The 11,871-nt window shown below is 36.4% G+C and overlaps 1 protein-coding gene across 2 annotated transcripts; it reads left to right on the plus strand.

The window, feature by feature from the left end:
- Window positions 1-621: 621 nt before the first annotated feature.
- LOC148873920 (putative plastid-lipid-associated protein 4, chloroplastic) lies at window positions 622-11,093 on the plus strand. 2 transcript variants are annotated; one of them, XM_088966638.1, is made up of 8 exons: window positions 1,572-1,687; window positions 2,305-2,695; window positions 2,867-2,980; window positions 4,404-4,499; window positions 6,790-6,864; window positions 7,509-7,576; window positions 9,590-9,674; window positions 10,328-10,868. In XM_088966638.1, the coding sequence occupies exons 2-8, from the start codon at window positions 2,312-2,314 to the stop codon at window positions 10,451-10,453; spliced, it is 948 nt and encodes a 315-aa protein (XP_088822764.1). In that variant the 5' UTR covers window positions 1,572-1,687; window positions 2,305-2,311; the 3' UTR covers window positions 10,454-10,868. The 2 variants fall into 2 exon arrangements, with proteins under 2 accessions (XP_088822765.1, XP_088822764.1); XM_088966639.1 differs by lacking the exon at window positions 9,590-9,674 and having other exon boundaries at window positions 622-1,687; window positions 10,328-11,093.
- The last annotated feature ends 778 nt before the right edge of the window (window positions 11,094-11,871 follow it).

Raw genomic sequence — 11,871 nt, forward strand, 5'->3', positions numbered from 1 at the left:
CAAAGTATCAAACAGACAAATACTAATTGCATGCTAGGTGGTACCCTTCATCAGGACTCATATTTACATTGAATTAAGGTAACACTCCTGGGAAAATGATCTCAACCAAATAAAATGTAGGTGAAACTATTGCAATTCATCTTACGTAACAGCAACGTTGCCAAACAAACAATAAGCCATTTCGTGGCCATTTTCAGTGAGGTATTATGTGGCCGTTTTCAATAATCTCACTAAAAATGGCCATAGTACCAAACACCTACTAAAGTCTTCAATGACACAATGCAAACCTTGTTAGTTACTCCCTTCGGCATTGTGGATCAAGTTCAGAAAAACGTTTGGTGGCATGGCAAAAAAGAAAAAACTATGGGTAACAATATTAGGTGGGAATTAATATGTAGATCAAATTAAAATAGAATAAATTTCTTAAATTATCTTTATGATTTAGTTAATTGACTAAGTGCAACTTTACTGTTTAAAAATTGATTAAGGCTATTCTTACTATTTCTGAAAATTACCGTTACCATTAAAATATTGACAGAAGGGCTGAAATATCCATTTTGCCCTTAAATCAAAGTTCGAAGCTCCTCCATTCTTCTTCTAAGGTTTCCTTCTCAGCCATTTGTGTCTGAGAAAGGAGAGCCACTGACAAAATCGCACCACCCCTGAACGTTGCCCAACCCCTCTCACTCTGACCCTGGCCAGAGAACTTGTAATCATCTGGCATCTTCAAAGAAGCGGGAGGAGAGAGAGAGAGAGAGAGACGTCGTCACTCTGTGGTCAGGGTCTTCGATTCAAGACGATGCCGCTGCTAGGAGTTGCAGCGGCGGTGACCAAGAAAACGAAGACGAAGAATAGGGTTTGATTGCAAGGAAGACGATGAGTAACCGAGTTCGCTTCATTGGTTCCCCATAGGGGTCCGCTTCAGGATAGATGCTTAATTTCAAAGAAGATGAAGAAGAGGGTTCGTTTTAGGACAGGGGACAACGGTTCGATTGCATGGAAGACGAAGAAGAGGAGAGAGAGCCCTGTTTGGTTTATTCGATTGTAGAGAAGACGAGTAAGAAGAGAGAGAAAGATGAAGCCTAGCAGAGTTGTTTGGTTTTGTTCGATTGTAGAGAAGGCGAAGAGGAGAGAGAAATCCCTGTTCGACTTGTTCGATTGCGGAGAAGGCGAAGAGAGAAGTCCCTGTTCGATTGCGAGCTCCCCACCTCACCTCGCCGCTGCATCTCCGGTTCAGTCAATGAGGTGCTTACAGTTTTCGCCGGTGATGAGGTACTACAACACAGCAGCTGTCGTCACCAAACCCTCCCTCCCTCACCTCACCTCGCCGCTACATCTCTGGTTCAGTCGGTGAGGTGCTTACAGTTGAGTTGTCACCGGTATTGAGATACTACAACACAGCAGTTGTCGCCGCCAAACCCTCCCTGCCCCACCTCACTTCGCTGCTACATCTCTGGTTCAGTCGGTGAGGTGCTTATAGTTGTCGGTGATGAAATACTACAACATAGCAGCTGTTGCCGCCAAACCCTCCCTCCCCCACCTCGCCTACCTCATCTCAGGTTCAGTCGATGAGGTGCTTACAGATCGAAAACAGCAGTCGGTGATGAGGTTCGGAACTAGGCTTGGTCGGAAAAACCTCTGCAGTACTACGCATTTGAAGGGTTTGGGGATTTTTCGAACATAAAAGGTACAGATTTTAAAAAATATAATGATCATGTGATGTTAGGTTTAGACGGAATGTTAACGGATGGAAAACTTTTAGGTAATTTTTAGAAAAAATAAGAACCTTAATCAATTTTCAAACAATAAGATTAATGAACTAAATCATAAGGGTGGTTTAAGAAATTTATCCAAAAAAAACTATTAATTTATTTTGGGCTCTATCGAGTGCCAGCAACTACCCCGTGTGGCCGTGTCTCATATCGGGAGTATATCCACCAGTCGTACCACCATCAATGCATCAACCGGGTCCCAATCCCAGAAAATAAAGTGGAGATCTGATTATTTTCAGCCATCTGATTTGTTGAATTGTATTTTGGAAATAACTAACGCTAAGGCCAATTTTTAGTGTAAGAAAAGCTGTGGAAAGTGGAAACGTCGAACCTATCCAACGGCCACCTGCCACGTTGCAGGTAACTTGGAGCGTTTACACTATCCAGGGAAAAAATCCCAATTCATTAACTACCAACTAACTCAGTAACTCCCGTCAACGCTGACAGTTATACACACTTGGCAAATCTAAGAATCATAGATTCTGGTTGTGTTTGGCATACAGTTTTTGGAAACATTTCTTATAAATTGTAGGGTCAAGATGTGGCGACACATATCGATCAACCCAATTAGTGTCTCAGTTGCAGCTCCCCACAATTCCGTCATCCTCTCCATGGCCTTATCTTCTGCTACAGAAGCTACTGCGATCAACATTCGCTCCACCGCCGCTCTTTTTACAGGACCCAGTTCTTACTCTTCACTCATCTCCTTGAGTTTCCCAGCCAGACCCAGCAACGATGGCAGCATCAAGAAGCTGTCAATCGCTACGGGTGATTCGAAATGGAGAACCAGGGTTTCTTTTCTTCCTTCTTTCTTCAAGAAAGCAAAGGACGCTACGGCCCTCAAGGAGGAGCTCCTAGAGGCCATTGCTCCTCTCGACCGAGGCGCCGAGGCCACTCCTGAAGACCTAGAGCAAATCGATCAGGTGAACTTTACTCTCTCTCTCTCTCTCTCTCTCTCTCTCTCTCTCTCTCTCTCTCTCTCTCTCTCTCTCTCGCTTCAGGATAAGATGCGCAAATTTACAAGAATCAGAACCTGGGATATTTCGAATAGTCAAATTTTAGTTCCTGATTTTTCTCCATTGAATGTTTATTAGATTGCGCGCAAACTAGAAGCTGTTAATCCAACAAAGCAGCCGCTTAAATCTGATTTGCTGAATGGAAAATGGGAGCTTGTATATACTACTTCAAAATCAATTTTGCAAACCCAGGTATGAATGATGGTATTGCCTCTCTTTTTTTTAATATTAAAAAAAATTATGGAAAGTCCACTTCAGGAATTGAGTTCAATTTCCTAAGCACATCTTTTCCTCCCCTGTTTGATAAGTCTTGTTAGTACTACTTGTGATTTGGGTTTGTGCCATATTGCTCATGAATGCATCCATACTGATATTCTTATTAATGAGGGAGAGTACGATCATATCTGATGAGGACAATGGTGGAATAATAGGACATAGGACAAAAACGTTGGAGCAAAATACTCTGGTTATTAAAGAGGAAGAATTCAATGCCAGCAATGTTTTATGAAACAGTGTTTGACAATAAACAAGCTAGATATTCAAATGAGTGGACATGAAGAATTTCTTCTGGATGAGAGGCAAAACTAGAAATAATAGGATTAAAACGAGTATACTTGTGAGAACTTGGGAGGAACTCCAATAGGTCATGAAATGAGGGAAACTAGAAGAAGGTTAGATATGCATAAATTGGAGCATTAGAAAAAAGTCCCTAATCTTATGCAAATTGATGGTTTTAGAAGAGCTAGGACCAGGCCAAAAAGGACAAAGGAAGAAGGTAATGGCAATTGATTTGAGGTCTCACAGTCTATCAAAGAATATGGCCCTTAATATAGTATTGCAAAAAAGAATTCGTGTAACTAGTCCCATATGGTTGGATAGAACTTTTCTTGTTGCAATTAAAAGAGAAGATCAAAAGAACGAAATTATTCATGCTAACTTAGTTGAACTGGTAGATATAACCGTTCATGAGAGTACTGGCTAAACAAAATTCATTCATGGTTCTGTTTGGCAAAGTGGACAACATATGTATTGGTTTACTGAATATTATCAATAGAGGTATGATTTGGAGTTTATAATGGGGGTTTTATTAAAATATGATTCCTTATATTATCTCTGCTGTCTTAATCCCAGGGGAGGATGGGAAATGGGGGACATGTACTCATAAGCATGTTGTCAATAAGATGAATACCAAATTGGCCTTTGATTCAGACGTAAATGAGATCCCTTTCACATATGTTTCCATGTCATTCTTTTGGATCCTTATAACTCCTCTCTTTTTGGGATGCAGATATTCAATCCCTTGACACATAATGGTCCTAATTGATTTTCTTTTTGATTTATAAATATAAAATATGATATGTGCACTTCCCTTGCAATCCAGTATGTTCAATCAATTTGCTGTTTTCTCTCTATTTCATATCGTTAACTTTCTGAAGAATACACATGGTTTGCTTTAAAGACTTCATAAACATTATAAAGTTACTTCATCATGTTCCACATTTGTTAGCCTCTTTTTAGCATGTATAAAATATACCATTAGGTCCTGTTTGATTTTCTCTTGCTTTCCAAATAATTCATGTAAAAATATGTTACTCACTTAGTCATATTGTGGCAGAGACCAAAATTATTAAGATCACGTGTAAACTACCAGGCAATTAATGTGGATACATTGAGGGCCCAAAACATGGAATCTTGGCCATTTTTCAATCAGGTGGTGTTTCTGAGTAATGCTTCCTTTTTATTTATTCAGTTTTGTATAACTTTCTTCTTTCTCTTAATTGAAGCATCAACAACATGAGTTTTCCTAATCTTAATCTTGGAGCTCTGGGAGTAGATAAAATCCAATCTTTTTGCCTATCCTCAACGAATTTTATGTGAACATGCTTCTTTATGCTCTGTATTGCCTTGGACAATAGACTGGGGAATATAATTTGGATGTTTTAGAGATAATATTTAACTTGATCTTTATATGATTTGATATGATCTATGTTCCTTAAATTGTTTTCTATTTCCAAAATATCTTTGGTGTAGATTAAACAAAGAGTTAACACACTAATAATCTGGAGGAATAGTTAGCTAAACACTAATAGCCTGGAAAAATAGCTGTTATATAATCAAAGGAAATCCAGTATACTGCTTTATAACAAGCTTGATAACCTGAGAGCAGTGGGTACTCTCAGTCCGGCTATTGCTGCAGCAACTTTTCAGGCCTGTACCTTACTTTCTTAGTTTAGTTTTGAATCTTTTTTGGATCAGACTAACTTGTAAACATTGTACTTGTACAACCTGTTATTTTGTACAGAACCTTAGTTTACATGGATTCTGGTGCATAGAATCTTTGGTACAGAAGTACATAGAATACTTTACCATTCTCAAGAAAAAAAATCTAATAGCACATGAAACAGATTGCTCGTATAACATCCATAAGACGCGGACTAAACTCCAAGGTTTCTATGTAAATAGTGTTGCCATTGGCATCAAATCATAAAGGACTTGAAGAAAAACTTAAAACATACTTGTGACATGGTTTATCAGAAGAGGTTCTAGAGTGTCAAGTTTGAATTACATTTTGAAACTTTTTTGCTCCATTTCACATCTGATTTTTCTTGAGAAGTAACTTTATACATTTTCTTCTGAGGTTTTAAATAGGTGATACAAGCCTATGCCAGAATCATCCGGTTTGATTGGGCAGGCACTACTATCTCTTTGGAACCAGTCCCATCACTTAAGGCTAATGGACTTTAAACTTGGCCCACAGTCCAATACTCTAAGCTTGAATAAGAAGATGACAACAAGAAAATATTCCAGAAAATGCTCAGGAGATATTTTATGTTTTCCTATTTTGTTTTTGTTTCTTTGTCTTATTAGGTTGTTTGATTAGCAAGTTAGGATTACCATTTCTTTGTAAAGAGAGCCTTGCATCTCTATAAATAGCTTTGTTCTATTAAATTTTGAAGCCAGTAAACCAATGACTGAGGAGTGCAATTCAGTTTTCTAATAACTCTTGGATTTCTCCCTTTTTGGTGTCTAATTTATGGTAAAACTCATCATAAGCCTTATTTTTTATTTCATTCACTTTTTCTTTTTTTAACTTCCTTTCTTATGATTTTATATTTTTTCCCAATTTTCTACATTTCTAGTTTTTTGCCATTCTTTGTTGCATGCTTGTTTTAGTCTAATTATATTTTGAATCTCTTCATTCCACCACCAAGTTTCTTTAGTACCTTGCCACTTCTCTTCATATTCTCCTAAGACATTCATTGCTACTTTCTTTATATTTTTTGCTATTTCAGCCCAAATACCACTGATCTTTCCATCTAAATTCCAATTCGCCTCTGTTATCATCTGTTTCTAAATTGAGCTAGCTTTCCCCTTTCAGGTTTTCTCACATAATTCTTGGACACCTATTGCTTCCCCACTTCTCTTTCATTTCCTAATGTGCACATCTACCACCACTAGTCTATGTTGTGTTGTCAAGTTTTCTCTCTGAATAACTTTGCAATCTTTACACATCATTTGTTCTATTCGCCTCGTAAGGAAAAATTCTATTTGACTTATGTTTGATCCACTTTTAAATGTTATGAAGTGTCTATCATTTTTTTGGAAAAAGGTGTTTAAAATTGCTATATCATAAGCTACTGCAAGATCTAGTATTGCACCTCCTAATTCATTCCTCTCCCAAAACCTAAATCCTCTATGCACCATATCATATCCTATACTTCTTTTCCCTACGTGCCCAGTTAAGTCTCCTATAAAAATTTTCCCCACTTAAGTCCAAGTATTTCTTGGAACATTTCAGGTTGAGATGAATTTTTTGATCTTTGTGATATTGTATTTCATCTTCAAATGTTGCATGCTAGGTCAGAACTAGGTCATTTCGACAAATATTTTTTTGGAAGTTAAAAAGGAAAAGAATGATGATGGTTTAAGTTCTTTTCTCTTTCCCTCAAAGTCTCAGCCTAATATTTTTCATTTACAAGTTGAGATCAATGTTTTTACAGGTAACAGCAGACTTAACCCCTCTCAATGCAAGAAAGGTGGCTGTTAAATTTGATAAGTTCAAAATTGTTGGTCTGGTTAGTGATTCCTCTTACTGAAGCATATTTGTTGAATGTAAATTCTCGATGTTTATGTCTGCTATATTAATTACTTTGACAATAGTCATGATGGTTGAGTCTCATGTTATACTGCATAAACAATAGGGTTGATCATTTGGGCACGCATTTGTAAGTCCAGCCAGGCCTGGAAATTTTGATATTTTAATATAATAAAATGCATATAACAAATTATATATATTCTGTAATTTTGATTATAAAAATTAAAATATATATGGGCAAAAATAGATGCCTATCCCAATCCAGCCTGGGCCATGGTCATCCTTAATACACCACCCTATATACAATGGGTTATAGGAGCAAGATTCATGCGGATGACTGCACATAGTTAGATAAGGCTTACAAGTTGAGAAACAGGGGAATTTCTACAATTTGGCTCAGTTATTTCTTTAGGAATCTTGTAATGCAACTATTTTGTCTCAATAAATTAAATATGGTCATTCAAATATTTCAACTTTTTACATACATATGCATTAACTATTGAATATAGGGGACAAAACTATTTAACTAAAATTTCCAAATTCTAATTGGTAGAAAAGTTTCACGTTAAATTCAACTTGTATCTGTTGTTGCTTATTTTATTTTGTTGCATCTATGGTGTGCAGATACCAATTAAGGCACCCGGAAGGGCTCGTGGTGAACTGGAAATTACATACTTGGATGAAGAATTACGGTATGCTACAACGATCAGATTCAGTATATATGGTAGACACATTCAGAAAGCATGGTCCAAGAAAAACTATAAATGCTCAGAATTTATTGCTGTTTCTGAAATAAGGTCTCACAGAACTACAGTTAAAACATGCACTAGAATGTTATTTTCTTTGATTAGAGGTTATGAAGAAGACCAACAGAAACCAGAAGTTATATTGGAAGTTGAAGGCTCTTTTTGCTTTAAGTCCTAGTATCATGGCTTGTTCATTCTAACTGCTTGAAAGCTAAGATGATCAGGTTCAGAATTGAATACTGGAAATTGGGCTAAGATTCTGTCTTTTGAGGTCTGGAACATGGATATGGGTATGGGTACCGCATTTAATGTGTTTATACATTTTGTTTCTCAGTACTTAGCTACTGCTTTTAGTCGAGCTTCTAACAAATACTGATTGTTTACAGTATTTAATGTAGGATTGCTGCTTTGATACCAAATTGATGTAGGACTTAAATGATCGAAGGATGAGTCTAGGAGGGCTAGGACTGATTTAGGGTGATTTTAGGACTACAAGTAGAGGTTGGTTAGTTTAGAAAAGGTATAGGGGCTTAATTGCAAGAACCGCAAATTCATCTTAAGACTGACAACTTTGAAAAGGAAAGTTGTAGATGGCGACCAAGTTTGTAAGGTTCAAGTACGTCTTCTAGGTTGTGAAAAGTAAAAATGATAACTATAGAATGTTGGATTCCAGGTGGAATTTGGGGAGATGAAAGGTTGTGAATAGATAGGCAGAATCCAAACATGGAAGCAGTCAGATATGGTTTGGCACAAAGGACAAAAATGAATGGAATGGGGATTTCTTCTTTTGGTTTGGACAGAAAAATAACAGAAAACTCACCTAGATCAGTTCCAGTTCTTTGAGACTGTTGAATCGATGCCTTTTGATGAACTTATGACTGTTGATAGTTGTAATGGTTGCTTTCCAATTGCAATATTAAAGAGGAAATAGATAGAGAAAGAAGAGAGAAAACCCAAAAATCACTCAATGGGATGCCTAAGATCTCAAGAACCACACAGACAACATATAAAATGGCCAATAACCCTACTATCTAGAAAGCAAAAAATGCATTAAGAATCAGAAAATTCCATATTTGGATCTTTAGTTTTTGCATCAGTATTGTATGTTAGAATAAACTATTTACCAAATTTTACAAGTGTTGATTCTATAAAGCATACTCTGGTCTAGCTATCATAGATCAAAAGCATCTTGAGAATATCAAAATCAAAACATATGGAACTCTAACCAGATAGTCTGGATAACATCAGAAACAAATTATATCATCCTGAAAGATAAATGCATTGAGAAGCTATAGTGTGGATAGATACAGGTTCCTAATCGTACATATTGGATTTTCATCTGCTATTCAAATTTGATAGAAAACATGGCTCTTGATAGAGCAAAATGGCAAGGCATGATTCATTTAGATTATCCTAAATAGTTGGAGTTCAGGCTGAGTTGACTTAATCGAGTTTTATGGATGATATCCAAAAGCTTCGGTGAAAGAAAAGAAATTAAAACAACAGGATGTTCACAGTGAGATCTTTTTGCAATAAACTCATTAAGGGGAAAGCTGTTTCTGGTGAAGATCTGGGAATGATTCAACAATCTCCTATTCTCCAAGACTGGAAGCTTTTATGTGGCTAATTGGTGGGTCTACTAAAGGTTCTTATGATCATAAAATTTTATTGAAAAAATGGTGTCTTATGTATGGAGTTACTCTGATTTTCTTCTTCAAGGTTGATTGAAAACTTCCTGCATCTCCTGTTCAGACAATTCAACAATGACCAAAAGTCTTGAGGAGAAACATTCAAGTTTATGAATGATAACAATTTATTCTTTTTTTTTTTTTTGAAGGCTATTGAAGGAAAGGAACATGAGTTTTTTTTTCTTTTTGTTTTTGACAAAGTTAAGATCACTTCTTTGAATTTGTAGAGACATCCATTCTAACACTTACATTGACTTTGAAAGAGTTCCAGAATATGCAGGAGATCAGCACAAAGGCTTTTGGGATGTGATTGTGAAACATTGATCTTTTCTTATTCATGGGGAGTGAGGCATAATGTACTTTTGTGATTGTTGTATATCCTTTTTTCGATCAACAATCGTCTTTCTATTTCTTTTTTTTATTTAAATCTGCCTGCCATAGTTAACTTCTCACATATTTAGTAAAGTTAATTCTTACCTACAAAAAAAAGATTGGAACAAAGAAAACCTTCACCATGTTCGAAATCTGGATCAGCATTTTTATCCACTTGTTACAAGCTAACGAGCAACAAAAGATTAACAAAACATTGTTCAATAATCTGGAAGGAATGTATAAATTCTTTCAGTTTATTACAACAACCACATCAGTAGCTACTAGCTAAATGGCAAAAGGAATACAAACAGAACTCAACTTTTTGTTTGTCTGAACAATTTTTGGTAAATTTACTACTACTGTTCTTGTATCTACAAGATGCCTTAATGAAAAGTGGACAGCTAACAATTTTATAAACCTTCAATATTTATTTATAACATTAACACACAGTGGAAAGAATTAGTCTAAATTGAGATGACAAAATTAATCAGCATAATTCCATAGGTTCTTTCTTCACTCACTTCAAAGTTTTATAGTTTATGGTGAGCTCTAGCTTGTGAGCAAGTTCCTTTTCTCCTTAAAGTGGTAAATTAATTTTTATCATAATTGTAATTGCTTTTTTTGTTATTTGGTGCAGAGTTTCAAGGGGAGACAAAGGAAACTTGTTCATCTTGAAAATGGTCGATCCATCTTACAGAGTCCCTGTCTAATCTGCAAATTCCAATGCAACTTACATTTGCATATTATGTTTTCTTCCCCATAAGAATGGGACACCCCTGCAAGTCTTCTTGACCATTCCTCCCACCATATTTCAGTTGAAGAGGATAGATGGATTCATCTTGCAGGCCAAATTTTGTTTTGACTTTTGAGCACGTATCTGAATGCAGAATTGCTTCTCGACATTCTACAGATGATTCCTTGCTAGCTACTTCAGACACTAGTTGGTCAATGTGCTTTGTATTTTCATAATAATTTTGGTAGAATCTAATAATAATGATTATATAACCAACAGACTCTGTCAGTTTGGGCCCTGTAGTGCTAGAACTTAATTAAGTAAAGGACCTAGGGGATAGTTCTTGGGGAAGGTCTTGGGATTACAAATATGTAACTTGGATGGTCTGTCTGAATTGGTGTTTCTCTTTTGTTGTTATGTTTGTAGGAGTTGCCTTAACACCTACCCAATTTGTACTTCGTTTTTTCCTTTTAATGAAAATTTTTATATTTACTTATCAGAAAAAAAATCCTAGAATGGAGGTTCATTTACTGGAGATTGTTTGTAAGAAACAAGAACAAGATGGCATAGGATAACTGAGACCACATGAGAGATAATACAGGATAATTCTCACTACCATGGAGTAAGGATGGTACTCAATTGTTTTATCATACTTAAATTGGATTACTTGAATTTTTGTCTGCTTTTCTTTTTAACCTCAAATTCCATATTATTGATGCAGGAGCCAAGTAGTATTCATCAACATGTATGGTTTTGGCACCCTCTGATTGAGAAACACATTGATAGTTTAAATTTGCATTAAGAGAACCAAACCTCCGCTAAGGAAATGATTTACAGAAAAATATTAGGATAGTCATTTCTTACAATTGCTGCTAAGCACTAACATTTCAAATCTCTGGAATCCATGTTCCTCTGTGTGCTTGAGCATCATATTGGGGTAACCTGTTTCATTCCCTAATTGAGCACGGATCTATCGCTTTAGCCGCAACAGCAAAACACAATGCAGAAGCAGAGTGATGGATATTTGGACAAGAAAAATCTCTTGGGGCATCTAAGAAAATATATCTAGAGATTTGGAAATGCTCCAATGGAGTTTCAGGTTTCCACCCCCTCTCTCTCCCTCTTTCCTCCTTATTTTATTCATCAACTGTTCATTGTGGTCCCTCCCCTCTCCTTTCTTCTTCATCTTCTTTCTCTTTTTTATTTTTTTACCCCCATCTCCCTGCCGCAACTTGACAACTTGCAACAGATCGTTTCTCCCCATGTTCAGCTACAGCCCCCGACTTTTCCTCTCCTTCCTCTTTCTTCTTCTACTACAATAAATCATTAATTTCTCTTCAATTGGGCGGCAACCTAATTAGACTCGAGTTTGAACAGCAGCCAGCAAATCCACCATTTCTCTTTTCCTGCTCGGCAGTAATATACAAGCAGATCTCTTGAGAAAGAGT

Source organism: Nelumbo lutea, chromosome 1 (assembly GCF_056320005.1).
Source record: "Nelumbo lutea isolate HS-2025 chromosome 1, American lotus-T2T, whole genome shotgun sequence".
NCBI lineage: Eukaryota > Viridiplantae > Streptophyta > Magnoliopsida > Proteales > Nelumbonaceae > Nelumbo > Nelumbo lutea.

Bases quoted from the DNA above. Each gene is read 5' to 3' on its own strand.
- LOC148873920 (XM_088966638.1), top strand. From the start codon at position 2,312: ATGTGGCGACACATATCGATCAACCCAATTAGTGTCTCAGTTGCAGCT. The intron at 2,981-4,403 runs GTATGAATGATG...ATATTGTGGCAG, and splicing joins AATCAATTTTGCAAACCCAG to AGACCAAAATTATTAAGATC. The intron at 4,500-6,789 runs GTGGTGTTTCTG...ATGTTTTTACAG, and splicing joins CTTGGCCATTTTTCAATCAG to GTAACAGCAGACTTAACCCC.